This window comes from Oryctolagus cuniculus, chromosome 21 (assembly GCF_051225735.1).
Source record: "Oryctolagus cuniculus isolate XC-2025 breed Fujian yellow rabbit chromosome 21, ASM5122573v1, whole genome shotgun sequence".
NCBI classification, from domain to species: Eukaryota; Metazoa; Chordata; class Mammalia; order Lagomorpha; family Leporidae; genus Oryctolagus; species Oryctolagus cuniculus.
Window position 1 is genome coordinate 7057287 of NC_142887.1, and position 27886 is coordinate 7085172.

A 27886-nucleotide genomic window follows, 5' to 3' on the forward strand; every position below is an offset into this window, starting at 1 on the left:
TTGTGCTGGTGGGGACTGGGTACTTGCGGGAGAGGGAGTTGGTGTCGCGCAGACTCTCCCCTGGCCAGGCTGGACAGACAGCGCGGAGATGGACACTCCGCCAGCCACCCCAGGTGTGCGGTTCTGCCACAGGCACAGCAGCTGGAGGGCCTGGGGACGGGCGAGACTGCAGCCCGCGGGCACCTGCTTTCCGCTGGAGGGCCTCTGAGCTGAGAAGCCAGTCTCTCCCGCAGGCTTTGGGTCCAGCCTCCCACCTCGACCAGACACTTCGTTACACAGCAGCAGAACCCGCTGCAACAGTGTATCCTGTCTAGCGCACAATCCCACAGCTACAAAGAGCATTTGAATAATCCCAAAGTGGGGCCGGCGCTGTGGCGCAGTAGGTTAATCCTCCGTCTACAGCGCGGGCATTCCAGATGTACACCGGTTCTGTTACCGGAGAATAGCAGGGTTCTTGTCTTCATGCAAGAAGGAATTCAGGCATGAGACAGAGTAGTGGAAAGTAAAAAGTAGCAAAGTTTATTAGGGAAGGGACATCCGCAAGAACGGATGGGCACCTCTCCAGACAGGACCTGAGCAAGAGTGCAGTCGCTCGGGCTGGGGGAAGGAGTGAGGTTACATGGTTGAGTGGAGAGATTACATCTGGGCAGGCAGGCAGGCAGGCGACTCAGCAGAGAGGCAGAGGGCTGAGCGCGCAGTCTGGTTGAGGCCGGGGGTTTTTAAGGAGATGGGTCTCTGTCTTCACATGTCTCCTCCTGAAACAAAGGATTTTATGGCTGTAAATACTAAGAAGCTCCTATCTGAGTTTTCCCCTGAAGGTATCAGACAGGAGGAAGCCTGGCTGGCGCCATCCTGGGTTCAGAGGAAGGGTGAGCAGGACCCCCTAGAGAATGGGGATCCGGAGCAGGGTGTTTGAAATGCAGATCCCGGGCTGCATCTGGGAGATTGTGGAAGATCTGTCAGGCAGAAGGGGTGGGGACCCCCACCTGGCAGGTTACCGGGTAGAAGGAGGCAGGGCAGGGGCTGCCGCTGAAGCATTGTCAGGATGACTTTGAGATGCAGATGCAGATGCTAGACATAGACTAGGCCTTTGTCACACACACAGAAGCTCATATCTGACTTCCTACCTAACAATTCTAGTCCCAGCTGCTCCTCTTCAGATCCAGCTCTCGGCTATGCCTGGGAAAGTGGTGGAAGAGGGCCCAAGTGCTTGGCCCCCCGCACCCACGTGGGGGACCCGGAAGAAGCTCCTGGCTCTTGGCTTCAGATCGGCCCAGCTCTGGCCATTGCTACTGTCTGGGGAGTGAACCAGTGGGTGGAAGACCTCTCTTTCTTTCTGTCTGTAACTCTACCTCTCAAATAAATAAATAAGATCTTAAAACAAAAAGTCATGAAGTACCCGGTGCGTGCGTGCACTGTGATTTAGTGGCTTCCTTGGATGTCTTCCTGCTGCTTCCAATCTTTTGGCTTTACTGAGCAACACTGAACAAGCATCTCATAGCTAATTCTCTGCACATTTTTTTTTTCTTTTTGAAGATTTATTTATTTGAAAGGCAGAGTTACAGAGAGAGTGAGAGAGCGAGAGGGAGAGAGGGAGTCTTCCATCTGCTGATTCACTCCCCAGATGACCACGACGGCCAGGGCTGAGGCAGGAGCTTCCTCTGGGTCTCCCATGTGGCTGGCAGGGGCCCAAGCACTTGGGCCATCTGATGCTGCCTTCCCAGGTGCAGGGAGCTGGACCAAAAGTGGAGCAGCCGGGAAAGAACCAGTGCCCATATGGGATGCCGGCACCGCAGACGGCAGCCCCTCTGCACACGTTCTTAAACTCCTAGCAGGGGAATTACGCAGAGTGTAGGCCAGTGCGGGGCTGATGCAAATGACCGACGGCCCTCCGGGACGCTTGTCCCACTCACTGTTCCCAGAACAGTGCCAATGCTGGCCGCTTTTCAGGCCCAGTGAAACTCACACGCGCTCCTTTATGCCACGTTTAAATTACTAGTGTAACTCGACTTTTTCTATTCATGAAAGGCCTCTGGATTTTCTTTCAGGCACGTGTGTATGCAGGTATGTGTCTCGCTTGTATTTTATTGGGATTTTTTTTCAAATTCAAGAGACAGAAAGCCTCCTGTGTTTACTGGAAAGAGAAGTTGGTGGAGTCCGTCTCTCCTCTGCTTGTGGGCTGCTCATTCTGGGGTTTCACAAGATGGGCTTCCTTGAGTCACTTCTCGCTCCTTCCAGATTAAGCTCCGGAATTAGCTCTGACCAGCGTGGCTCACGTGCCCATCCCTGAACCAGGCTCTGTGGCTGGCTGGGCTCCTGTGATGGGGCAGGCTCGGCCACCTGCCAACTCTGGGAGCAGCCCCGCCAGAAGCACCGGGCATGTGGGTTCCTGAGGGGAGCCTGAGGTGTGGCTGCCAGCAGGGGCCCAGATGCTGCTGGGCAGGGCTGGACGGCGGCCGTCCGCCGAGGGCCTGGTCCTCCGCCGTGGCAGTCAGATTCGCCGGCCACAGAGCCCCTCCGTGGGCTGGAGAACTCTCGAGCGAGGACGCTGGACCCGTCAGGGGCTTTGCTTCTCGTTCTGCTGGTAACTGGAATCGATATTTTATTTTTAAAAAGATTTATTTATTTATTTGAGAGTTACAGAGAGAGGTAGAGACAGAGAGAGAGGGCTTCCATCCGCTGGTTCACTCCCCAGATGGCCGCATCGGCCAGAGCTGAGCTGATCCAAAGCCAGGAGCTTCTTCTGGGACTACCATGTGGGTGCAGGGAACCGAGGACTTGGGCATCTTCCACTGCTTTCCCAGGCCATAGCGGAGAGCTGGATCAGAAGTGGACCCATGGGGAGTTGAACTGGCGCCCATATGGGATGCTGGCACTGCAGGTGGCGGCTTTACCCAGTATGCCACAGCGCCGGCCCCTGGAATCACTATTTTTCTACACAGAAGTGGTCAGGCTTGATGGGGCCACATCAGTTACGCTTCTCCCTCACGGCTTCCGTGTCCAGCGTTCAGCTCAGGCAGGAGAGCCCCCCGCTGAGATTCGTGCTGGCTGGTGCTTCCTCCGGCTGCTTTGACGTTCTTTGATTTCTTCATTTGCTGTCTGCTCTGTGTGGGATGTACGTGGGTGCCAAACAGGCGCCTGCTGGCCCCGGGTGTGGTTGCAGCCTCCAGCCAAACCCACTCAGCCGGCCCTCCGCCTCCTCCCGCCCACATGGGTGGGCCTCAGGTCCTGAGATCTTTCCTGCAAGGCCTCCCCTAAAGCAAGAACAGGTGCACAGTGCTGCCCAGCTCCCTGACACCCCCGCAGCAGTGTTCCAGCGGTCATTAGAATGGAGAGGCTGGGCGTGGCCACACAGCTGTGAGGACAGCTTGCCCTTCCTGCCGTAGGAGGAAGCAGAGTTCCGTTTCCCTCCCGCTCTCTAGTTCCCCCTGTGCCTCCCCCTCCCACTGGTGACCGCCTGACTTCTGCAGGCAGCTCCTGGGCTTTGAAAACACCAGCAGGGGACGCAGGCCAGGAGGGAGGCTAGAGGGAACGGGCTGTGGCAAAGGGTAGTTGAAAAGCTGCCGTGAACTCGGCCTGACACACCCAAAGCAGGTGTGTGCGTGTGTGTGCATGTGCGTGTGTGTATGCATGTGTGTGCATGCATGTGTGCGTGTGTGTGCGCGTGGCTTCGATCTGGGCTCAAGAATGCAAACCCCGGCTCCTTCCCATCGCTCTGCTGTTTCCATTCATTTCGCTTGTACTTCTGCTTCTGGCGAGATGATCTGCAGCAGAGAGGACGGCTGCCACAGTGGCCCCGTGAAACAAACGGAATTCATGACAGCTCTCGGGGTGTCTGACGTGGCCGTGGCTGAGGACTCTCGCTGTGGCATGATGCACACAGCAGGAAACCAGAATGCTGGTGGCCAGGATGCCCCGGGGCAGGTGTGCACCTGCCGCTGGAAGGCTGTGAGGAAGCTGAGGCTGAACGGGGGCGACAGGGAGGCACGGACGCCTGGTGGGAAGTCGGGGGATGGGGGAGGCCCTGCAGCGCCCGCGTCTGCTGCATCCTGAAGCCATAGCCTTGCAGCCTCTCCCTGCGCCACAGGGAGGTGGAAGCCCCGGGGGGTTCAGGCCAAGCAGTACATTTCCATTCCGTCCACACGGCAGGGGCCTCCGGGGAGGGCCTCCCTGGAAACCACCCCTGCGAGGCAGGGCCAGCCTCCCCAGGGGCTGCCGTGGGAGGCAGGCGGTCACCAGCGTGGCTGTGTCGCTGAGAGGCAGAGCTCCCGGCTACTCAGCAGGTGTGTGAAGCGGCCCAGGTGTCTGGAGCGAATTTCTCCCCAGTCCTCTAGGGGAGCAATTACGGGAGCTGCAAACCCGGGAGAGACAGGCAGAAAACCCACCCGGCAACGGGGCCGAGCACAAGGCAAAAAACAGGCTGCCCCCTCTTGTCCTTGTTTCCTTTATTTTTAAATTTACTTTCTAAACAGACTCATGATAGGCATCTTCTGGCTAAAAGCCTCACAAAACCCTACGCTGAGGCTGAAACAATGTGGGGTCCATTGTCTCCCCTTATCGTTTAAGATTTATTTATTTATTTAAAAGGCAGAGTTACAGCCAGAGGGGCCTCCATCCTCTGGTTCACTCTCCAGATGGCTGCAACGGCCAGAGCTGGGCCTATCCGGAGCCAGGAGCCAGGAGCTTCTTCCAGGTCTCCCTTGCAGGTGCAGGGGCCATCACCTATGCTTTCCCGGATGCATTAGCAGGGAACTGGATTGGAAGTGGAGCAGCCGGGACTCAGACCAGTGCCCATATGGGATGCAGGCGGAGGCTTGACCTACAACGCCACAGTGCCGGCCCCTCTCCCCTTATCTAACTTCTGCCTGGACTGGCTCAGCACATGGCCGGGCAGGGCTCCAGGAGCCTGTGGGCCGCAGGCTTCCCGCCTCGCGTCTGCCCACTTCAGAAGTCTCCATGGGGTGGGTCAGTTGTCCACCGCAGGGCCAGTCCCCCTGAGCAGTCACTGGCAGGAGGCCAGGGGCCTGCGCAGGCCCAGCAGCTACCGTTAGTCCCTCCTGAGCTCTGTGGGCACTCGGCGGGGAGGCGAGTGAGGGTGTGGGTGTCGGGCAGCCGTCCATCACACCCAACGAACACTACGGTGTGGAGCCAGGCGGCCCGACCGGATGCTCTGTGACCAGGCTGTGGTCTGCTCCGTGCTGTCCCATGTGGCAGCCGCTACCCCCAGCCAGCCACAGAGCCCTGAGAGGGTGCTGGAGTGCTCACGGGACAGGTGCTTCCTTTTACTTGAGCTGGCTGAGGTCCAAGTAGCCTCACGCAGCTGGGTGCAGATCTGGAGAGAGACAGACAGACAGACAGAGAGGGAGGAGTCAGGGAAGCTGGAACCTGTGGCCCCGGGAGGCCGAGGCTCGGCTCAGCCGGGCAGGTTCTGGCGTCTCGCTGGTGGGTCTCCGGGTGGCTGGCAGTGGGCCGGGGGCCCTGTCAACATGTCGCCTCTCCCGCCAGGAAGCTGCACTCCCAGGGTGGCGGCTGAGGGCTCCGCGCTGGGGCCCCGCACACCCCTCCACGTGCTCTCAGAGCAGGTCACAGGCCCAGCCTCGTGGCCTGGGGGTCAACAGCCAAGCACTAGCCCCACCCCTCCCGGTCCTGCCTCCTTTCAAGCCCGGGCCTCCCTTCCCCTGCCAGCAGCTTCGCTGTGACCACGGTGAGTGTCGCAGTGTGTCCACTCGGTCAATTCAGGGGCTCGTGGGAACGTCACAGATCGCGTAGCCCATCACGTCGGCGACCTCTGTCACTTCCAGCAGTCACCGAGCTCCAGAGCGGCCCCCCCACAGCACTGGCCCGGGGCCAGGGGCCGGGCACAACCCCTCCAAACTCCCCAGGGCGCGCCCTGACCGCCCCTCCCCTCCTGCATCTCCGACGAGACAACCCCATTGGACGGATCTGCTGTCATTCAAGGCGGCACCTGTGCCCCGCGCAGCCCCTTGGCGACCCGAGTCAGTTGGACAGCTTTGCCCTGCTGGCTCCGGTTTACCCTGGATTCTATGCGGGACCGGGCTGGGTCTTTGGACAAACACTCAGAGTCTCCGTCCTGTCTCAGCCAGCAGCAGGGACCCGGAAGCAGCACTGGCCGCTGCACTGGTTGCGACCCTTTCAAGTCTGAATCCCTACTGATGGATGCCTACTGGACGTAATTCTGTCTTTTTCAAGATGCATTTTATTTGAAAGGCAGAGCCACAGAGATCCATCTCCCATCTGCTGGTCACTCCCCAAATGGCCGCAAAGGCCAGGGTCAGGGCCAGGCCCAAGCCAGGGCTCAGGAGTCCCCTCCGGCAGGGGCGCACGCGCGTGGGCCACGGCAGGAAGCTGCAGAAGTGGAGCAGCCGGGACTGGAACCTGGGACTTTGCCCTCGGTGACTTACAATCCAGTGCACCCCAGGGCTTTGCAGGAGCCCAGAGAGAGCGAGAGGAGGGGACCCTAAGCAGCCCTGGCGACCCGAGTGTTCATCCACTCGCCGGGTGCTGAACACCGCTCCCAGGGTGCGGGTGGCGGCAGACGGACGCCTGGGGCGCAGCTGGACGTCCAGCAGCGCCGTCCGTGCCCCGCACGCAGCACCCCGGGACGCCCCGGGACCCCGAGCGGCGCCGCCTCCACAGCCGGCCCGGCAGCACCAGAGGCCCCGCCCCTCGGCTTCCGGGGTGGGACCGGAAGTGGCGGCGGGCGAGGCGGCTGAGCGGCGGCGGGCGCGCCCAATGCGGCCGCGCGGGGCCGCGCGGTCTCGCGAGAAGGGCGGCGGCGGCGGCGGCGGCGTCCACCGCGGCTTCCGGGGAGCCGCCGGGCGGCCATGGAGGGCGCGGGGGGCGGCGCGGCCGAGCGGGCGCCGCTGCTGGGCGCGCGGCGGGCGGCGGGCGGCGCGTTCGCGGGGCGGCGCGCGGCGTGCGGGGCCGTGCTGCTGACCGAGCTGCTGGAGCGCGCCGCCTTCTACGGCGTCACGGCCAACCTGGTGCTGTTCCTCAACGGCGCGCCGTTCGGCTGGGAGGGCGCGCAGGCCAGCCAGGCGCTGCTGCTCTTCATGGGCCTCACCTACCTGGGCTCGCCCTTCGGCGGCTGGCTGGCCGACGCGCGGCTCGGCCGGGCGCGCGCCATCGGGCTCAGCCTGGCGCTCTACCTGCTGGGCATGCTGGCCTTCCCGCTGCTGGCCGCGCCCGCCACGCGCGCCGCGCTCTGCGGGGCCCCGCGCCCGGCGCTGCCGCGCAACGACTCGGCGCCCGCGGCCAACGGCAGCGCCGCCTTCGCCGACGCCGACGGCCCCGCGCGCCGCTGCGCGCCCGCCACCTTCGCGGGGCTGGCGCTCGTGGGCCTGGGCGTGGCCACGGTCAAGGCCAACATCACGCCGTTCGGCGCCGACCAGGTGAGCCGCGCGCCCCCCGCACCTGGGCGCAGCTCCTTCGGGCCTCTGGAGCCGGGAGCTGCACGCCCCGCCCACCTGCCCCTGCCCCAGGTCCCCGGGACGGGACCGAAGGGAAAGCGGGCGCGGGGAAGAAGCCCCAGAGCTGGAGGCCACGCGCCCCGCCCACCCGCACGCACCCCTATCCCAGGTCCCCTGGACAGCACCCAAGGAGAGCGGGCGCTCTGCCTGCGGGGGGCGTGGGCGCGGGGAAGAAGCCCAGAGCTGGAGGCCACGCGCCCCGCCCACCCGCACGCACCCCTATCCCAGGTCCCCTGGACAGCACCCAAGGGAGAGCGGGCGCTCTGCCTGCGGGGGGCGTGGGCGCGGGGAAGAAGCCCAGAGCTGGAGGCCACGCGCCCCGCCCACCCGCACGCACCCCTATCCCTATCCCAGGTCCCCTGGACAGCACCCAAGGAGAGCGGGCGCTCTGCCTGCGGGGGGCGTGGGCGCGGGGAAGAAGCCCAGAGCTGGAGGCCACGCGCCCCGCCCACCCGCACGCACCCCTATCCCAGGTCCCCTGGACAGCACCCAAGGGAGAGCGGGCGCTCTGCCTGCGGGGGGCGTGGGCGCGGGGAAGAAGCCCAGAGCTGGAGGCCACGCGCCCCGCCCACCCGCACGCACCCCTATCCCTATCCCTATCCCAGGTCCCCTGGACGGCGCCCAAGGGAGAGCAGGCGCTCTGCCTGCGGGGGGCGTGGGTGCGGGGAAGAAGCCCCAGAGCTGGAGGCCACGCGCCCCGCCCACCCGCACGCACCCCTATCCCTATCCCTATCCCAGGTCCCCGGGACGGGACCGAAGGGAGAGCGGGCACGGGGAAGAAGCCCCAGAGCTGGAGGCCTCGCGCCCCGCCCACCCGCACGCACCCCTGTTCCAGGTCCCCTGGACAGCACCCAAGGAGAGCGTGCGCTCTGCCTGCGGGGAGCGTGGGTGCGGGGAAGAAGCCCCAGAGCTGGAGGCCACGCGCCCCGCCCACCCGCACGCACCCCTATCCCTATCCCTATCCCAGGTCCCCTGGACGGCGCCCAAGGAGAGCGGGCGCCCTGCCCCTGGGGAGGCCCACCAGCAGGAGGGCCAAGGCGGTAGGGCCAGGTGTGATGGGAGCGGGGCAGTGATGCGTCCTGTCGGGGTTGTGGCTTTAAACAGAAGGGACTTCCTGTTCTTGGAGGGGACCGAAGGCTAGCAGGTCCGGATTCGAGGGGCGCGAGAGTGCAGCGGCCCTGGCGCTGGCCGCGCGCGGTGGGGACACACACGCAGGTCTTGGCTGCTTTAGAGGGGGCCTGGGGTGAGGGTCATGGGAGAGGCCGAGCAGCGCGTGTGACAGCACCCAGCTCTGCCCTCAGCCAGCAGGTGTCTAAGCTGGATCCTTCCAGAAAATCGCGGGAAGCAGGGGCAGGTGGGCAGGGCTGCCCCCGAGGGGTGTGTGCGGGACACTGTGGGCAGGCTTTCCGGGCTTGCGCAGGCCGCCAGCGGCCTCTGCTGCTGCTTCCTGTTTGTGGGGACCCACAGACCAGATGTTTCTTTTAAATGGCTGCAGCCGCGTAGCGTGAATTCCGACAGTTGAACGTTACACAGAACTCAAGCTCCAGGGAACAGGACCTGCCCATTGCTGCCCCACCAGACAGGGAACTGGGAGGTGGGAGAGGCCAGAACCTGAGGCGTCGGCTCCTGGCCCTGCGTGGGGCAGCCTGGGTCCCGGAGCTGTGAGGATGGGCCGGGTAGGGAGCGTGGCGGGGGAGTCTACCAGGTGCCACAGGCCTGGACCGCAAGGTGGGGAAGGGCGTGGGTGGCAGCTGGGGGCCTCCGGGGTCACGGTGCACAGACACTGTGCTGGCCGCGTGGTTGGTGCCGTCGTACAGGTGAAGAGGCAGGCTTGGCAGCCTAATCGTTTGCCTGGAGTCGCACAGCTGGGACCCGACCGACCAGGGTTCACAAGTGCCTCCTGGAATTTTAGCTGTTTTCTTACACACTTTAAAAAGGTTTGTTTATTTTTGAAAGGCAGAGTTACACAGAGAGGGGGAGAGACAGATCTCCGTCTGCTGGTTCATTCCTCAAATGGCCACGGTGGCCAGCCCTGGGCCAGGCCAAAACCAGGAGCCAGGAGCTTCATTTGTGTCTCCTACATGGTGCAGGGGCCCAAGTACTTGGGCTGTCCTAGGGCACTTTTGCAGGTACATTAGCAGGGAGCTGGATCAGAAGTGGAGCAGCCAGGGTGTGAACCAATGCCTTAGCCTGCTATGCCACAATGCCGGCTCCAGGAGACGCATAATGATTTGAGAAATAACAGTTTTTCTTTTTCTTTTTTTTTTCTTTGACAGGCAGAGTTAGACAGTGAGAGAGAGAGAGAGACAGAAAGGTCTTCCTTCTGTTGGTTCACCCCCCAAATGGCTGCTATGGCCGGTGCTGCGCCAGTCCGAAGCCAGGAGCCAGGTGCTTCCTCCTGGTGTCTCACGCGGGTGCAGGGCCCAAGCACCTGGGCCATCCTCCACTGCCTTCCCGGGGGCCACAGCAGAGAGCTGGCCTGGAAGAGGGGCAACCGGGACTAGAACCCAGGGTGCCGGCACCGCAGGCGGAGGATTAGCCTAATGAGCCATGGCGCCGGCCGAAGTAACAGTTTTGTACTGCGTCCTGCACTGTGTTCTTTGTACACTGCATGTCCTTTCCCTCCCCGACCTCCTTTGAACCTCCCGGGAGTCTCTCAGAGGAGTTGACGGAGGCACAGAGAGGAGGCATGTTCTCGTCCCGTGGGTGATGTGGTCCAGCGAGGCGCAGCACCCAGCCAGGCGGGACGTGCGCATGTTCTGCTGTGGTCCATGTAGTTGGACGGGCCCGGTCTCGGGTGCCATTGGCTCGCTCACTCTCTGATCAGCAGCCAAGGCCCAGGGCTAGGAACACAGTCCTCCATCTGTCACAGAGCTGGCTACACCAGACGTGTGACGTCAGCGGTTGTCTACAGCCCCTGCTGTGAGCTTCCTTTACTCGTTTCACAGGGAGCGCCCAGCACAGCCAGCTTGGGTCCCTGGGGTCGTCCGTCTTCCTGATAACAGAGCAGGGGTCCTGTTTGTAGGGTAGTGCACGAACGCTCCCTTCATGGTGACGTTGAAACCCGACAGGATGTTCGCTCGTGGTCTGTCTTCGGCTGTGGACAGGAGCCGTGCTGCTTCAGGGTCACCGGCCGGAGCCCTCCTGGGTGTGCAGGCGGAGACGTGGCTGCCACTCACGGTGTGCGACAGCGTTGCACCCCCGCTGTTTCGTTTTTTTTTTTTTTTTTAAAGATTTTATTTGAGAGAGTTACAGAGGAGAGAAGGGTCTTCCATCCGCTGGTTCACTCTCCAAATGGCTGCAATGGCCGGAGCTGGGCTGATCTGAAGCCAGGAGCCAGGAGCTCCTTCCGAGTCTCCCACGCAGGTGCGGGGGCCCAAGGACTTGGGCCGTCCTCCACTGCTTTCCCAGGCCGCAGCAGAGAGCTTGTGTGGATGTGGAGCAGCCGGGGCTTGAATTGGCACCCGTGTGGGATGCCGGCACTGCAGGCAGAGGCTTAGCCCACCCATTGCCTTGAAGCCTTTGCTTGTAGGAGCTTGGGTGGTTCGACTGTAGATCAGTCAGTGACACCGATTCTAGGTTTGTAGTGTGGTTGACTGTAGATCAGTCAGTGACACCGATTCTAGGTTTGTGGTGTGGTTGACTGTAGATCAGTCAGTGACACCGATTCTAGGTTTGTAGTGTGACGGCTGTAGATCAGTCAGTGACACTGATTCTAGGTTTGTAGTGTGGTTGACTGTAGATCAGTCAGTGACACTGATTCTAGGTTTGTAGTGTGGTTGACTGTAGATCAGTCAGTGACACTGATTCTAGGTTTGTAGTGTGACGGCTGTAGATCGATCAGTCAGTGACACCGATTCTAGGTTTGTAGTGTGGTTGACTGTAGATCAGTCAGTGACACCGATTCTAGGTTTGTAGTGTGGTTGACTGTAGATCAGTCAGTGACACTGATTCTAGGTTTGTAGTGTGACGGCATTGTCAGAGAGGGAGGCGCTTGCCGTGAGGGGATTCCTGATTTGATCTTGCCTAGAACTATCTTGATGCGACGTGTCTTCAAGTAGTTTAGCCAGAAGCATTTTACTTACAGGTGAAGAGCTAGGAATGTAAGTGAGGAGTGTAGAAATGCACTTTTTTTATTCTTTCGACTTTTCTGTGAGTTTGGAATATTTCAACATGGGGCTGTCGGCCAGCTAGGATCTGGATGCAGAGGGAGGGGCTGTGGGCCAGCTGGGCGTGGGTGATGGGTACACAGAGGGGGGGCTGTGGGCCAGCTGGGTGTGGATGATGGGTACACAGAGGGGGGGCTGTGGGCCAGCTGGGCGTGGGTGGGTACACAGAGGGGGGGCTGTGGGCCAGCTGGGCGTGGGTGATGGGTACACAGAGGGAGGGGCTGTCGGCCAGCTGGGCGTGAGTGATGGGTACACAGAGGGGGGGCTGTGGGCCAGCTGGGTGTGGGTGATGGGTACACAGAGGGGGGGGCTGTGGGCCAGCTGGGCGTGGGTGGGTACACAGAGGGGGGGGCTGTGGGCCAGCTGGGCGTGGGTGATGGGTACACAGAGGTGGGGGCTGTGAGCCAGCTGGGTGTGGGTGATGGGTACACAGAGGGGGGGGCTGTGGGCCAGCTGGGCGTGGGTGATGGGTACACAGAGGGAGGGGCTGTGGGCCAGCTGGGCGTGGGTGGGTACACAGAGGGAGGGGCTGTGGGCCAGCTGGGGCGTGGGTGGGTACACAGAGGGCACCCACACAGTGCGACGTCTGTCCTGGGAGACAGACAAGGATGCCAGGCACAATGTCTCCCTTGTCTGATTGCGGTTCCTGGAATGTCCTGGTGGTGGCAGGAGCCTGGAGGGTGTGGGGTGACGGTGCAGGGTGCAGGGCTTCCTGTAGGTGGGATGCAGTCCTGTGGAAGTGGACAGTTGCACGGCTTTGGACACTGAGGACCGCTGACCACATCTGCGATCTGGGGCACGTGAATCACCGTCGGCGAGAGGGCGTGTGGGGGAAAGTGAGCTCCCCCGGCCAGGGTGCGTGTGCAGGCCAGGCCTTGTCCCCGAGGGCTGCCCCGTAGAGAGGCCTCGTGTGGAGCCTGCTCTGCTTCCTCCAGGGAGCGCGGGGAGGGTCCGCCCTGCCCTGCCCTTGCGGCTGGACGGTCTGCCTTTCGAGGGTCCTGTCACCTCTCCAGCGCGGGGAACCTCTGGCGTGCTCTGCAGTTCGGGGAAGGAGGCCCAGGCGGCTTTGGAAGTGCGGGGGTCTGCTCTGCCGGGAGCCGGGGCCGCTTTGTGAGGGCCGTGTGGATTGAGTGTTTGAGACGGAGACCTCCTTGCCGTGCATGGAAAGGGACGGAAACAGATCGCACGCCGGGGAACTTGAAGTGTTCTGAGCCGACCGCCTGTTTCCCTGGCTGCACACGGGTCTGCTCATGGCTGGTCTCCCGCAGGCTGGCTGTGGAGCTGTCCACTGCTCGGTCACGGGCAAAGCCTGTTGACGCCGTCCAGGACGGGTGGCAGCTGTGCAGAGGAGAGGCGTGGGGCTGCCAGGGGCCCTGCCCACCAGCCGACTTCCCGTCTGTGACCCCGCTGGCTGGCCTGTGCTTGGCTAGGCCTTGGAAGATGGCTTGTTCCTGGGACCGGCCAGCGGAGTCCAGCGGGGGCTGTGTCTGATGCTTGGTGTGAAGGTGCGAGCTGGGCCCAGCACGTCAGTGGCTGATGGGTCAGCTCTGATTCAGCCTGTGCCCCGTGCTCACGGCCTCCCCCTCGCTCGTCAAAGCAGTGACCTGTGTGTCACACTTCGGGTTTCGTGCTCTTGTAATCTCTCCTTGCTGGTCAGTCGAGGGCGGCCGGAGTGCTGGTGCGCACTGTCTCCTGACCTTTGGCCGTGGCAGCCCACGGCAGAGCCCTTGCTGGGCTCTGGAGGGTAGGAGTTCTCCGTGCAGTCTGCTCGCTCGCTGGCGGCGACCGCGTTTGCTCAGCACTGCCGCGGATGCAGGAAGACGCAGCCACAAGAGCGTGCGGTTTATTGAAAACTCAGATTTGCCATCTGAGACGGTTGTGGCTGTATCATTGATTCAGACGTGTTTCTTGCCAGCACAGTGGCTGTGCTTACTCATTGGGGCTTAAAAAAAAGGGTTTACTTATTTATTTGAAAGAGTTAGAGGGAGATACAGAAAGAAAGATCTTTCATCCGCTGGTTCACACCCAAATGGCCTCAAGCCAGGGCTGGGCCAGGCCAAAGCCAGGAGCTTCATCTGGTCTCCTACGCGGGTGCAGGAGTCCAAGGACCTGGGCATCTTCCACTGCCTTCCTAGGCCATAGCTGAGAGCTGGATTGGAAATGGAGCAGCCGGGACGTGAGCTAACTGGTGCCTGTATGGGATGCTGGCTTCTCAGGCGGCACCACAATGCCGGTCCCCCAAAACATTCTGAGAATGTATTTTGTACCTTTAATCTCAAAAAAATAAAACTTAAAATACCGTGTGAAGTAGTAGTAACGGAGGCCTGTTGAGTCTCGCACTGGTGGTCTTGCCCCGTTTACAACTTGGTGCCCCGTGAGGAGGCTGCCCTGCGGCTGTTACTGAACCCGGAGTCCGCAGTCCTGTGACGTCTCGCTGAGCTGGGCCACGTTCCCAGGGCCCCGGCCAGACGGTCTGCAGGAGACCTGGCACCAGTCTTTCACGAAGCAGGCTCTGCTGGAGATGGCGTGGCTGGCCCAGGGTCCGTTCCGACATAGGACTCCTGGAGGGCCTGAGCCGGGGTCGGTGACCTGGGCCTTCCAGGAACCCCTGGGTGCCTGACGGCCTCTGGTGGCTGCAGACAGCCCACACTTTCGCTTCCTCTTCCCATCAGACGGCCGGGATCTCTGGGCCGTGGGTGTGTGCCATGCTGGCAGCGTTCCTCTCGGGGACTGTGCCTGGCGCCCCTCCCACTCCCCTCAGGAGGGCATGGCGCCCCGAGTGGCGGTTCTGGACCTGCCCGTCGGGGGAAGCCACTTGGCAAGTGCTGGGCCCAGGCCCGAGACGAGCGCTCTCCAGCCAGTCCAGGTGGCTCTGAGGCAGTGGTCCCCGTGGTTTGTCAGACTCCCGGGGTTGTGGGATTAGCATAGCTCCCGGCCGCTGCTTTCTGTTGGGAGACCCCGGAACGCTCTCCCATTTGGACAGTGTTGCATTTCTGCAGGGCCGTGCACACGGCGAAAGTCGCGTTTGCTGCATTCTGGCACCGGTTCTCAGCTGTCTTCTCCTCCCCCGTTGTTTTAGGTTAAGGACCGAGGCCCAGAAGCCACGAGGAGGTTTTTCAATTGGTTCTATTGGAGCATTAATCTGGGTGCCATCGTCTCCTTGGGAGGCATTGCCTACATCCAGCAGAACGTGAGCTTTGTCGCCGGCTACCTGATCCCCACCACCTGCGTGGGCGTGGCCCTTGTGGTCTTCCTCTGCGGCCAGAGCGTCTTCGTCACCAAACCGCCTGACGGCAGCGCCTTCACCGACATGTTCAGGATCCTGATCTACACCTGCTGCTCCCGCAGGCGGCGGCGAGAGCGCTCGAGCAGCGGGTGAGTACCTGGTCCTTGGCTCGGGCTCACTCTGTGAGGCGCCGCCCGTGCTCGTGGGCACTCGCTGCGGGCTTGTGTGGGCCCCGGCTGCCGCCTCCCTCCTGGGCTGTGCAGGCGGCCCCACTTCAGAGTCCCCGTTTGGGCTTTTAACCTCACGTGCACTTCCTGGCCAGGCCGCGTGGTGGCAGGTTGGACAGAGGGTGTGGAGGGGCAGGGGCGAGCCTGGCGTGTGTCTGTGCTCTGGGTGCGTTTGAATAACCTGGCCATTGCTGTCCAGCTCGGCTCCCTTCTCGGGGGCCACAGTAGCAGAGTTTTTGAACGTGACACAGTGAAGAGTCATCCCTGTTCATGTGGGACTTTCCGGGTCTGGCAGCTCACGCCCTGTGAGCCGGGGTCTGGAGACAGAAGGCCCTGTGTCCTGGCAGCCCCTGCAGGTCTCCCACAGCCTGCCACGGGCACCTGCCAGGCCACAGCAGTTCCTGGGGGGGCTCTTTGCTGAGCTGTGACCTGGTGTGGTCAGTTGGACCCCTGCCCCCATCTCACTGCAGCTCTGTGTGGCCTGCTGTGGTCACCCCTCCCCCACCCCCGTCTCGCTGGGCAGCTCTGTGTGCTGCGGCGTTGGGGACAGAGGCTGTTTGTGGTCAGCCCTGAGGGATGTCTGGGTCCACCTCAGGATGCTGCCCGTCACGCGGCCTCTGGGGCCTCCTGTCTCTGAGGGCAGCTCACCCTGTTGCTGCTGGCCTGTTCCGCAGGGGTTGTCGTCCTGTGCCGTGGCGCGGTGGTGAACGGCCGGCGTCCTCCCAGGCAGGTCTGGACCTGCCCACAGTGGCTCTTGGAGCACGGCCTCTCTCCCGCACACAGGCGTGCTGCCGGGTCACCGTGGCCCCCACAGAGCCTGGGGCCACACTGAGGATGAGCTGAAGCTGAGGCAGCACCGCTCGGTGACGCCAAGCTTTGCCGTGGCCTTTTTTGTTAGTCGTGTGGTTGGAGAGGGAGCGGGAGGCAGGCCGAGAGAGCTCCAGTCTGTGAGCTCACCCCCAGATGCCACCGTGGGGAGCCCGGGCCCCAACCCTGCCGTGCTCGGGTTGCCCGCCGTCGTCTCCCAGGGCACGCACTGGCGGGAAGCTGGGGTCGGGCGAGGATCCAGGACTCGAGTGGAGGACGGGCGCGTGCTCACCCCGAGGCGAGGGCCTGCCCATGGCCTCGTTTCCATGGGATGGAAACAGACTTCGTGTCCCAGATGTCCGCTGCGTGGGTGAAACGCCCGTCATCCGCACGCAGCCGTGTCCGCCCGGTGGCTCCTGTGGCGCGGCAGCGCTTCTTCCTGCACACCTCGGGGTTTCCAGGCCACGCGGCCAGGCAGGGGCCTGGTGTTACTCTCCCTTCGGCTTTGTTTGCAGAAGTGGTTTTGGGCAGAAGTGAACACGAGAGGCTTGGCTTGTGGAAGCCGGCGGCCAGGGGCGCTCAAACATTGTTCTTGCTGCGAGTCAGCTGGTGGCCTTGGTGTACGGAGAGAAGGAGCCATCTCACGGGCTCCTGGTGAGGCTGCAGGCCGTGGGCGGAGCCCTGGCGCTGGGCGAGGGCTCAGGTGCCTGGGTCCACGTGTTCTGAAGGCTCCTTGCTCACCGTCTCCCCCGCCGTGGAGAGCTTGAGAGAGCGGACGGCCCATTCCCCGAGGACGCAGCTGGGTGTGTGCGGAGTGCTGGCTCCTGTATGCGACTTGTGCAGTGAGCTGTCACGGCAGGGAGCGGCAGGTCCCTGTGCACCCTGTGCCCCTGGGACGGTGGCGTGGGCTGGGCGTTCACGCTGTGTGAGTGACTTGCATCGAGCATCCTCAGAGAAGCGAGTGGTTCGTGTGGCGGACCCTGCTGGGTGCCTGTGGACTCGGAATCTCCCTTCTGGAAAGCAGAGGTCATTGCTTCAGGGCGAGTGGGCTCGAGCGTGCTGGCTGGTTCCCTACCAGACTCCACGGTCTCTGAACGTGCTCCTGTACCCCTGCGCGGGCAGGTGGGTGGTGGGTACCAGACCCTGTCCCGTTCATGTGGCTGGAATACTGCACTGTAGATTTTAGGTGTTGTACGCCCTCCTCTCGGAAAGTGCAGATTGAAAGTGTCCGCTTCATAGGTCAAAGGTCAGCACAGCACGGGGACGCAGGGCCAGGGACTGGAAAGCCGGTGTTTGCGTGTGGGTCCTGGGCGGGAAGCGGTCGAGGTGGTGCTGCCCGAGCAGGTGCAGGTGCAGGCGTTTCTGTGCAGGTTCCTCTGTAGAGCGTCTGGGTTGAGCAAGATCCTGGGGGTATCTGACACCGCCTGCCCGTCTTACACCACCAGGCAGCCCCAGACTGAGAGCTGGGAACACCCGAGGGGCTGTGGCCAGTGTGGGTGGGGGAGGGCAGGGGGTCCCGCAGCCCCCTCACCCAGGTGCAGCAGGCCCTACAGCCTCCTGGGCAGTGGTCTGGGTGAGTGAGTGGGCACCTGGGCCTCCCCCCACCCCAGCACAGAGCCCTTCCTCAGGCACACCCAGGACTGCTTTTAAAGTAAAGCAGCTCCGGTTATTTAACAAACAGCATTGGTATTTGATAGAGTAACTAAGGACCCAGCGCAGTTGTTCCCAGATTTGAACCCCGCCGTGTCGCCGGCGTTGTCAGCCACGGGGTCATTTGCAGGCCCGGGGCAGGCACAACCGCCGCGGTGCCCAGGACCAGCAGCTGAGGGTGTCTCGCTGTGTAGGCAGGATCTGGGCGTCTGCGCTGGTGTGTGCAGTCAGTTCTAGGGTGCGTGAGGGTGGACGGAGGGCAGAGAGCTGGTCTCCCACCTCCTGGCTGAGTTTGTTACCAGTACGGGCTTGCTGGGTCGGCAGAAAACTAATTCCTTCATTTTATTTCCCAAAGTGAAGGCCTTGGAGTCTTTCAGCACTCTTCTAAACAAAGTCTGTTTGATTCATGTAAGATGTCTCACGGGGGGCCGTTCACAGAAGACAAAGTGGAAGATGTGAAGGCGCTGGTCAAGACTGTCCCTGTGTTCTTGGCCTTGATCCCTTACTGGACAGTGTATTTCCAAGTGAGTGCTGACCGCCAGGCCTCCTCCCTCACCTCCCGCGCAGCCGCGCCCCGCCCGAGTCCTCCCCTCGCCCGTCTCCGGGGTCTCGCACTCGCCTTGGCTGCTTTAAGAATTCTGAAAGCCTTCCTAACCGAGAAGGAGACGATGTGCTCCCGGTTTCCCGGCCTCGTTGACTTAAAAGTCTCACCGGGTAGCTGGCAGGTTGTTTCTGGTTCTGAACTGCCGTGGGGGCGTTTACGGTCTGTGCAGACCTGACCGCCGGGGGTGGGTGCGCCGGGCCACCGCACTGAGGCTGCGTCTTGTCCCCAGATGCAGACAACGTATGTCTTGCAGAGCCTTCACTTGAGGATTCCAGAAATCTCGAGTATCACCACCGCCCACCACACGGTAAGCGCGGGCCCCGGCTCTGCCCGCCCAGGGGCTCGTGGCGCACCCCAGCGCGGCGTGAGCTGTAGGGGACATTGTCCTTTGGTCCTGTCACTCGGGCCAGATTGACGGACGTCAGCCAAGTGGTCATGAGCGTGTGTGCCGGGTGCTCCCTGCGCCTAGAAACACAGAGGCCGACGCGGAGCCGCGTGGTGCCGGGTGCCGCGTGGGGGTGACGTGCGTGCCCGTGTGTCCCGCAGTTCCCGGCCGCCTGGCTCACCATGTTCGACGCGCTGCTCATCCTGCTGCTCATCCCGCTCAAGGACCGCCTGGTGGACCCGGTGCTGCGCAGGCACGGCCTGCTGCCCTCCTCGCTGAAGAGGATCGCCGTGGGCATGTTCTTCGTCATGTGCTCCGCCTTCGCCGCCGGTGAGGCCCCCGCTGTCGCCTGCCTGTGGGGAGAGCAGCTCCCGGTCTAGGGCCACGCTCTTGCCCGGAGTTAGCACTCGGTGTGCATAGCGGGCCCCCGTCGTCTTCCAGAAGGAAAGCCCAGAGGTGCCCCCAACAGCGAGGCCTGGGTGGGTGTCGGGAGGATCTCTGCCCTCTGGGTGGGTCTCGGGGAGGGTCTCTGCCCTCTGGGTGGGTCTCGGGAGGATCTCTGCCCTCTGGGTGGGTCTCGGGCAGGGTCTCTGCCCTCTGGGTGGGTCTCGGGCAGGATCTCTGCCCTCTGGGTGGGTCTCAGGCAGGGTCTCTGCCCTCTGGGTGGGTCTCGGGGAGGGTCTCTGCCCTCTGGGTGGGTCTCAGGAGGGTCTCTGCCCTCTGGGTGGGTCTCGGGCAGGGTCTCTGCCCTCTGGGTGGGTCTCGGGGAGGGTCTCTGCCCTCTGGGTGGGTCTCGGGCAGGATCTCTGCCCTCTGGGTGGGTCTCGGGCAGGGTCTCTGCCCTCTGGGTGGGTCTCAGGAGGGTCTCTGCCCTCTGGGTGGGTCTCGGGCAGCGTCTCTGCCCTCTGGGTGGGTCTCAGGAGTGTCTCTGCCCTCTGGGTGGGTCTCGGGGAGGGTCTCTGCCCTCTGGGTGGGTCTCTGGGAGGGTCTCTGCCCTCTGGGTGGGTCTCAGGAGGGTCTCTGCCCTCTGGGTGGGTCTCAGGAGGGTCTCTGCCCTCTGGGTGGGTCTCGGGGGGGGGTCTCTGCCCTCTGACTGCGCTGTGGCTGTGCTCGGGACTTCTCCAGGAGGGGGCGCCATGGCAAAAATGCACATAGAATTTTGTGTGCATTTCCTGGGGAGAAAGATCCCTTCCGATTGCTAGAGGCTTGTGGGCGGTATTCCTCCTTCCCCAAAAGCTGCTGGTGTTCGGTGCAGACTGCCGGGGATACCGCGTCCCCTGGTCTAGGGGGTCTAAGTGCGGGTTAAGTTCCAGCTGCTCCGCTCTGATGAGCTTCCTGGCGCTGGGCACCCTGGGAGGCAGCGGGTGATGCCAGGTGCTTGGGTCCCTGCCTGCCACGTGGGAACCCTCGGTTGAGACCTGGCCCGCCCTGCCTGTGGCAGGCATTTGGGGACTGAAGAGTGGATGGAAGACCTTTCTCTGTCTCGTTCTCTCTGCCCTTCAAATTAAGAAACCAGGTCCACACGCTGGCAGAGGAGCTGTCATTCCGAGGGGCTCCGCTGTTGTCACGGGTCTTCATGCTGCAGTATTAGTGGTCTGTCTTGCTGATGAAGCTGAGGTGGGGCCAACTTTCTCGGCTTGCGTTGGAACGTTTCCCTTGTTCACATACAGTAGTTGCGTTGCACACGAGGAGAGGAGAGCCGGTGTCCCAGGTCGGCAGCTGGAGGCCTTGGCCGTGAAGCGGGCTCGTGTCGTGGACGGTGCGCCTTTCCGAGCCGTCGTCTGCTCGTGCCCAGCACACGTGGCCGTCTGCTGTCCGGAGGTCTGAGGACTGTCCCTAGGCTTGGGAAGGCCGGCCCTCGAGATGGCTGTCTGGAAGGCCGTTGTGTTTCTTTGATCAGGCGTAATTAAAGCGAGGTCCTGTCCGGATGTGTGTGCTTCCTTTGTAACTCAGCTTGCCTTGCAGAACTGGGGGGATTAGAGGAGCAGCGTCGGGGGGCCCGGGGGGGCAGGCACCCAGCGGTGCCGTCTGTCTGTGCTGCTTCCCCACGGCGCCCGCCCTGGGGCTCTGCACTGCTGGCAGCTGCTCTGCCCTTCTGGGTGGCAAGGGGGGGCCTTTTCTCTCGCAGTGGGTAAGAGATGTCCTCGTTTCCCCAGCGCGTTTCTAGCAGATTCTTCGTGGCTGAGTCACTTCTGTGGCTGTCCTGAGAGCCGCATGCGGCATTGCAGGGCTTCTCTGTGTGTCTGTGTGGGGGCCGGTTCCACCTCTGAGAGGTGCCTGCGAGGCTCTGGGTGGCCCAGTGTGGCATGGCCTGGAGTCAAGCCACCACCTCCGGTCTCCTGGGTGCTGCTCGCCGTGGTGACTGTGGCTGGCTGTGGGGAGGCCGTGACCTCAGCCATGGACCACCGCAGCTGTGAAGAGCCATGCCCAGGCCAGCTGTGTAGAACCGACAGCACGTGGTCTGTGGGTGTTGGTCTGTGCCAAGTGGGAAGGCCCCGAACCCAGACGTGAGCTTCATGTTGTCAGTGGCCTGCGTCTCCCAGCCTCACCGGCTCTAAGTGAATGTCTTTTAGGAATTTAGGAAGGTCGATGGCTTTGAGTAGAAACCTGAACTCATTATTTGAAAGGAACATTGTAGTAGAAACAGTTTTACCTGCACTGGCCACCTGCACCTGTAATAAACCAGGCTCCTGTGTAGGCAGTGCCTAGGGGGCAGCTTTTCCCCAGGGGGCCTCAGGTACACGTGGGCAGGCCCGGGCCCAGGTGAGCGTGGGAAGAACTGAGGTGTGTTCTTGGTCGCCTTCAGAGCTGCGCGTGTGCCTCCAGTACGAAGGGTTAGGTGGGGGCCGTCTCCCTGGAGAGAGAGAGAGAGAGAGAGAGTGTGTGTGTGTGTGTGTGTCTGCACACGCCTCCACATACATGTGCATCTTTTGTGGTTTTGTCAAAGCAGAGTCCTGTGTAAGCTGATTTGAGCCTGATACAGAACCTGACCCACGCATAATAAGAGTTGCACGTGTTGTCATGGTGGAGGGAGGGCCAGAGTGCAGATGACAGAGGGAGCTGCAGGTGCCCCTCCTCAGGGAGCCTGTGCCAGCGTGGGCTAGGGGCCTCGGGAGGCCGTCAGACGCCTGCGCTGTGGTCTGCTCTTTCCTTTCTTGTCCATTTTCTCAAGAGATTTATGGGAGTTCCTTTCTGTTTAAGATTTATTTAGTTATTTGAAAGTTACAGAGAAAAAGGTAGAGACAGATCTTCGTCTGCTGGTCCCTGCCCCCATGTGGCTCTGTGAGACTCAGCCCCGTGTGGCTCTGAGGCCACGCCCCTGGGCCCTGTCGGTCCTGCCTGAGTCAGGCCCTCTGTGTTCTGCTCTCTCCGTGGGTCTTCTGTGGTCTTTGGTTTTGTTGGGCTTTGCAGTCTTTGGCTTCTCCCAGGACTGGGCCCGCATCTGTGCTGATGCCTGCAGCGTGGGTTTTCCCGCGCGGTGTTTGTGTCCGTGAGTGTGGCTGTGAGGGTTTCACGCCCCTGCTTCTGTGGGTGGTCCCGTGTCCCCGGGGGCCTGCACTGTCCCCTCCCCTCTCCTGGCTTCTCACGGTGGCCTGTCCATGCCGGCTCTGCCGGCTCCTGGCTGCAGGGTCTCCCTGCCCTTTCTCATTCTGTCCCTCAGCCAGCGCCCTCAGGCCCCGCAGGCCCAGAGCTCTGTCCAAACCTGGACCACTTTTTGCTGGGGCGGGGCCGGTAGCCAGAGGCTCTGTCACCCCCCACCCCACCCCACACACGCTCTGTCCCGGACACTCTCCCCTTTGCTCTGAGCAGGGCGTTGGGTCAGCCTCAGCCTCTGCTCCCAGACGGGGCTAGGGGTCGCCTGCAGGCCACAGCGGTCGCCCCGTGGGTGTGCAGTGTTGTGCTGCACCTGCCTGTCCAGGAGGAAGACTGGCCCTGTGCACGGCCCCTCGGTGCCCCCTGAGCCCTGAGTGCCGTCCGTCACGCTCGGGTGGGCTGCGGTCCCCTGCCCGCTTCCCGGGAGGTGTGGCCAGTGTTGCTGGCGTTGGCTGGTGGCCCCTGCTCCATCCGCCCCGGCTCCCCTTTGCCTGTTCGTGGCAGCTGGAGGTGGTTGGGCACAGGCTCAGGTGCTTCTGTCCCTGGCACGCGCGTCCTGGTCCTTCGTACTCGGGTTTTAAAAGGAGCATTCTCAGTGCTTCTCCGCGGATGCCTGTGCATCGTGTGTGCTGCATCTCGGGTCTCTTCCTTGCGACGGTTGCCCAGCCCACACCCGGGCGCCCGGGTTTCAGCCCCAGCTCTGCCTCCTGCTGATGGGCACCCTGCGAGGCAGCAGGGTGCCCGGAGCTGGGCCCCTGCCACCCACGTGGGAGACCAGGCTGGGGTGCCCGGCTCCGGGCCCCTGCCACCCACGTGGGAGACCAGGCTGGGGTGCCTGGCTCCGGGCCCCTGCCACCCACGTGGGAGACCAGGCTGGGGGGCCCGGCTCCGGGCCCTGCCCTGGCTGTCTGAGGCATTCGGGGACGAGCGACGTCTGTGAGTCTGTCTGCCTTTCTAGTAAATCTGCACATTTAGGAAACGAGCGCACGTGCGCACGCGCGAGCTGGTGAGGCGCTGAGGCCCGGCTCGGTGTGGCGGAGGCCACGTCCCGGGCGGGAAGCCGGCTTGGTTGTGGCCTGTTGTGATTTAACGGTGATGAATCAGCGGACTGAGCCGGCCCTGCGCAGGAGGGCGGCCGCGCCTCCCCTGCCCATTTCTGCAGAGAAGCAAGTGTGCTGGAGACCTGGCGAGATTCCTGTAAGACCCAGAGAGGCGCAGCAGGGCCGGGAGCCGCGCTCAGGGTCTCTGGGGAAGCGGCTGTGAACCTCGTCCTTGCACGTGGCTTTCAGACACAGCAAATAAACTCCGTACTGACCGACTTCTGAATTCCAGGAATTCTGGAAAGTAAAAGACTGGACCTGGTCAAGGAGAAGACCATCAACCAGACCATCGGCAACGTGGTGTACCACGCGGCCGACCTGCCCATCTGGTGGCAGGTGCCACAGTACGTGCTGATCGGGGTCAGCGAGATATTCGCCAGCATAGCAGGTGAGGCTGCGGGGCCGCCACGGGGCCAGCCTGATGGCTGTGGGCGTGGCCGTGGGCGCCGCCATGTCTTCCGCGGACGCTGCAGTCCACCCAGACAGCAGTGGCGGAGACCTCTTGTGGTTTAGAACGCGAGTGCTGTGTGGGCCAAGGCTCTCCTTTCTTGATGCAGAAACAGAATTCCCCCAGACACTGGAAGCTCCTTAACTGCCCCAAGGTGCCGCGGAGAGCGCGGAGAAAGGACGTGGCGGCTGAGCCTGCGTCCCCGCAGCCAGGCCCCGCACGTCTGTGTAGACGCGGATCTGATTCTTCCAGCGTGTCCTTGCGGGCCGGCTCCCTGCTGCTGAGACAGGAGGGGGTTTGTGGGCGGGGCCAGGAGACCCTGCGTCCCGAGCAGGGAACTGGGTGAGGGTCTCAGGGCATGTTTGGGAGAGCGAGCCCCTCGCTGGGGGCCCCCATCCCCCGAGCAGCCGGGGCTGGTGCCCCTCGTGGGTCTGTGGGTGGCCAGGGTGGCGGCAGGCGTGCCCACAGTGCCGTCATGGCCGCCCCTCTGTCTCCACAGGTCTTGAGTTCGCCTACTCGGCCGCCCCCAAGTCCATGCAGAGCGCCATCATGGGGCTCTTCTTCTTCTTCTCTGGCGTCGGCTCCTTTGTGGGCTCAGGGCTGCTGGCGCTGGTGTCCGTCAAGGCCATCGGATGGATGAGCAACCACACGGACTTCGGTAAGAGCCGCGGCCCACAGGAGCCCCAGTTCATGGCCGCCACGCGCACAGCAGCTGGAGATGAGTGCGTGTCTGGTCTCACGACCCCAGGGGCTGGCTCTCCCGCCCACCTGCCCCCACCCTGTGCTCCCTTAGGCCCTCGGCCCCAGGCCGTCTGAGCCGGCGGACGTGGGTCACAGCCTTTGTCCAGCGTTGCTTTTCCTGGCAGCACGCGGCTGGGCAGCGAGTTGTGTTCCGCGTGGGCAGGCCTGGTGGGCTTTTCGATTACGTCCTGTGAGGGTGCTTAGGGGTTGGACGCTGTCCGCCAGAGACCCGACTGCCCCGCCAGGTCCTGGGAGCTGCCCGGGGGAGCCAGGCGCGCAGGCTGCTGCTTTGTTCTAGCTCCAACGCAGCCGCCCTCTCGCCGTGTAGCAGTGCAGCGTTCGCGCGGGGCCGGTTGTCCTTGGCTGGAGTCCTGGACACCGTGAGGGTGTGGTGAGGCTCAGGGCCTCCGTGCAGACTGCGAGTCCCGCGGCCGCGACCAGGCTGGGCTGGAGCGCCCACCCCAGGAGCGCCTGGGGCCCTAAGGAGCAGCCGCTGGCTGCCTGGGGGAACAAAGGCCGGAACGTGGCCAGAGGCCACTGAGAGGCGCCACAGGCAGCCCCGCCCCCGGGACAGTCTGGGGAGGCTCCTGTGTGCCGTGCCTGCTCCCCACGGCTTGTGCTGCCTCCGTGTTCCTGCGTGGGTGAAGTGAGGTGGCTGGTTCTCACCGGGAAGCCCCAGGTCGCCATGGCCAGGGCCTTCTCTGCCCAAGTCCCAGCAGCCCCCCATTGTCCCCCCCATTGTCACTTCCCTTCCAGTCGGAACTCACTCTGCTGCCGGCCGCGCACTGAGCTCGGGTGTGCATGGGATGCGGGTCCCCGTGAAGCCCACAGGGATTCCAGAGCCTTCCTCGGGGGTTGTTCTCGGTCACCCCGCCCCAGGGGGCACCCCCACCCATCTCCTGCGCTGCTGTGGCCGTCTCCCCCGAGTCAGCGCCAGCCTGAGCTTTGCCTGGGCGTGTTTCTCGTTTCTGGGTGCTGTCCTGGGTCCTTGTGGCACCAGAGGACGTCCGTGCCGTGTCCAGCCTGAGCACTGGCGTGCACCAGGTGTGGACGTGGACGCCTCTCTCGCGGGCCCTGTCCTCCCGCTGTGTGCAGAGGCGCAGGTGCCGGCTGTCTCCGAGCACCCCGCATGGTCCCGGCCGAGTCGGCCTGGCAGGGCAGGGCAGTGCAGGGCGTGCCTCCTGCGCAGGCTCTGACGCTGTCACCCCGCAGAAGTGACCACACTGACCATCTACTCGGCCGGCCAGCGTTGCGTTTGGATGTTTTAAGTGACACTTGTTGGAGCTGTTTGTATTTCGCGACATCACCGACGCCCTGGTGATGGCCTTTTCCCGGAGGTGTCAGCTGCTGACACTGGAAGCAAAGATGGCCGTGGGACATGGGCCACGTCTCCCCCAGTGCCAGGACAGCCTGGACGTGGTAGCTCACGGCACCCTGAGGGAAGCAGGCCTCAGTCTGGTGGGAATTCAGGGCGTGGTCAGGGACTCTCCAGCCCCGAGACGCAGGAAGGGGTTGTGCCGTCACCCCGACAGGGGAAGGCGGGCAGCTGCCGGACAAGCTGGTGTCCAGAAGAAGTCTCTGTTCCTACCTGAGCTCGCTGGAGAGTCCTTTTGAAGCAGGCCAGGCCGGAGGGCGTGGAGCTGTTACCCCAGAGACTGGCCTTGGCTCTGTGAGCTCGCCCCCCGGCAGGGGTGCCAGCCAGTCCCCAGCTGCGTCAGGTGTAAGAGCTCCTGTGTCTGCCCAGAGGCTGTGTGGCCAGGGCCGGTGCTTGTGGAGAGACGGGGGCTACAGCAGCGCCCTGCTGGCCGCGCCTTGCAGATGCCCCGCCTCTTCCCCACTGAGTGCTCACCCCAGGCCGTCTGCATGGTGGCCTGCCCACTGCGCCCTCTCCCTCCGTGGCCCCGCTCGGCCCCCAGGCGTTCCTGGGACCTAACCCACTCAAGGCCTCCGCGGGGTCTGGGAACGGTGCAGGTGTGCTCACCACGTCAGCCTGAGGCCGCCACACCTGGGCTGTTGGGGGACCCCTGAAGAGCAGACGCGGGCTCCCTGCCTGCCCTGCATGTCGGTGACGGCGTGGCCGCGTCCTGGGGCTGCCAAGAGGCGCAGAGGGTCACAGGTCGTGCCCTGGGCCCGGCGTGGCCGCCCCCTCCCTGCCCGTCGGCTCACCGGCACGGCTGGAAGGAGACGGGTGACTCCTGTCCTGCCCAGCGCGGCTGCTGGCGGCCTCGCTGCTGCCGCTTTGCTGGTCTCACCTCTTCAGCCCTGGGGGCCGTGGGGGCCGCCCTCCTCCCCTCCCACACCCTCCTCCACCCCAGGGGGGTCCTCGGGGGTTTGGTGCCGCCGCGGTGCCGCTCACGCGCCTGCTCTCGCTCCCCCGCAGGCAACATCAACGGCTGCCACCTGAACTACTACTTCTTCCTGCTGGCCGCCGTGCAGGGGGCCACGCTGCTGCTCTTCCTCCTCGTGTCCGTGAGGTACGACCGCCAGCGAGCCAGAGCCAGCGGCACGGTCGCCAGCGCCAGGGCCTGACGCAGCCGGGCCGCCAGCGGCAGACTGCACCGACCGAGGCGTCCGTGACGGCCTGGGGGCGCCCGAGGACAGTGGGGTGTGGCCCAGGTGCCCCGCGTGTCCCGCTTCCCCCAGGTTCGCATGCTCCTGGGTGGGGTGAGTGCCTCCCTGTGCCCCGGCCCCCGCAGGCTGAGCGGGGCTACGGGACTGCTTCTCAACACACAGGCCGCTGCTGAGCCTGTGTGTCCTCGTCAGCAGCCTGAACCTGTGCTGTGTCTGCCAAGTAATGACGTCTGCTGACGCTGGGTGGGGGTCTCTGGAGCTCCACGTGTGGTCAGCACCGCTTGGATCTCACGGAGGGCCGGGCCCGTGCTCCCCGCCAGCCACAGAGCTGCGTGTGCCATTCGGGGCTCCGCTCTGCGCCACTAACTTTTCCTTGCGTTGGAATGTGCGCCAGGCACTCCGGAAGACCAGCCTGTCTCCACCGTGGGCACCGCGTGGATGTCGGACTCCTCTGTCTGCACTGAGGGCACTGCACAGGCATTGGGGCCCTCCTGTCTGCACTGTGGGCGCTGCACGGGTATTGGGGGCCCCTCCTGTCTCCCCGGGCGCCGCATTGGTGTCGGGGGCCCCTCCTGTCTCCCCAGGCGCCGCAGGGCTGAGGGGGGCTCCGCAGGCAGTTCTCGCACATGGCTTCATCTCCTAGTAGAGACGGCTGGCCGAGCGTGGCTGGACGGAAGACACTGTTTAGACTGGAAGTGACGTCACCCAGAGTAACGGTGTGTGACATTGACCTGAGCTGTTGGTACCTGACGTCTGTCTGGGGTCTCCGTTGAACTCCTGGTTGTGAATGTGTTGCTGTATTTTTGGAATCACTTTGATAAAAGCGTCTCGAGCTTGCCCCGGGGACCAGTTCTTTGGATGATTTGCTCACTCG

The 27886-nt window shown here is 63.3% G+C and overlaps 1 protein-coding gene and 1 long non-coding RNA gene across 8 annotated transcripts; one reads left to right on the forward strand and one right to left on the reverse strand.

Annotated features, from left to right (window-relative positions):
• Positions 1–4428: 4428 nt before the first annotated feature.
• Positions 4429–6691, reverse strand: LOC138847366 (uncharacterized). The gene is made up of 2 exons (XR_016227145.1): positions 6423–6691; positions 4429–5332 (listed from the first exon to the last, which is right to left on the reverse strand). It is a non-coding gene; the product is annotated as an uncharacterized LOC138847366 (long non-coding RNA).
• Positions 6692–6728: 37 nt separating this feature from the next.
• Positions 6729–27850, forward strand: SLC15A4 (solute carrier family 15 member 4). 7 transcript variants are annotated; one of them, XR_016227141.1, is made up of 8 exons: positions 6773–7412; positions 14739–15034; positions 17983–18093; positions 18403–18480; positions 18720–18888; positions 23485–23640; positions 24200–24358; positions 26822–27850. XR_016227141.1 is itself a non-coding variant. In XM_051835606.3 (8 exons), the coding sequence occupies exons 1-8, from the start codon at positions 6846–6848 to the stop codon at positions 26968–26970; spliced, it is 1743 nt and encodes a 580-aa protein (XP_051691566.3). In that variant the 5' UTR covers positions 6791–6845; the 3' UTR covers positions 26971–27850. The 7 variants fall into 7 exon arrangements, 3 of the variants coding, with proteins under 3 accessions (XP_089179347.1, XP_051691566.3, XP_089179348.1); XM_051835606.3 differs by having other exon boundaries at positions 6791–7412; positions 17925–18093; XR_016227143.1 differs by lacking the exon at positions 17983–18093.
• Positions 27851–27886: the final 36 nt, after the last annotated feature.

Bases quoted from the DNA above. Each gene is read 5' to 3' on its own strand.
- SLC15A4 (XM_051835606.3), top strand. From the start codon at position 6,846: ATGGAGGGCGCGGGGGGCGGCGCGGCCGAGCGGGCGCCGCTGCTGGGC. The intron at 23,641-24,199 runs GTGAGGCTGCGG...CTGTCTCCACAG, and splicing joins GATATTCGCCAGCATAGCAG to GTCTTGAGTTCGCCTACTCG. The intron at 24,359-26,821 runs GTAAGAGCCGCG...GCTCCCCCGCAG, and splicing joins GAGCAACCACACGGACTTCG to GCAACATCAACGGCTGCCAC.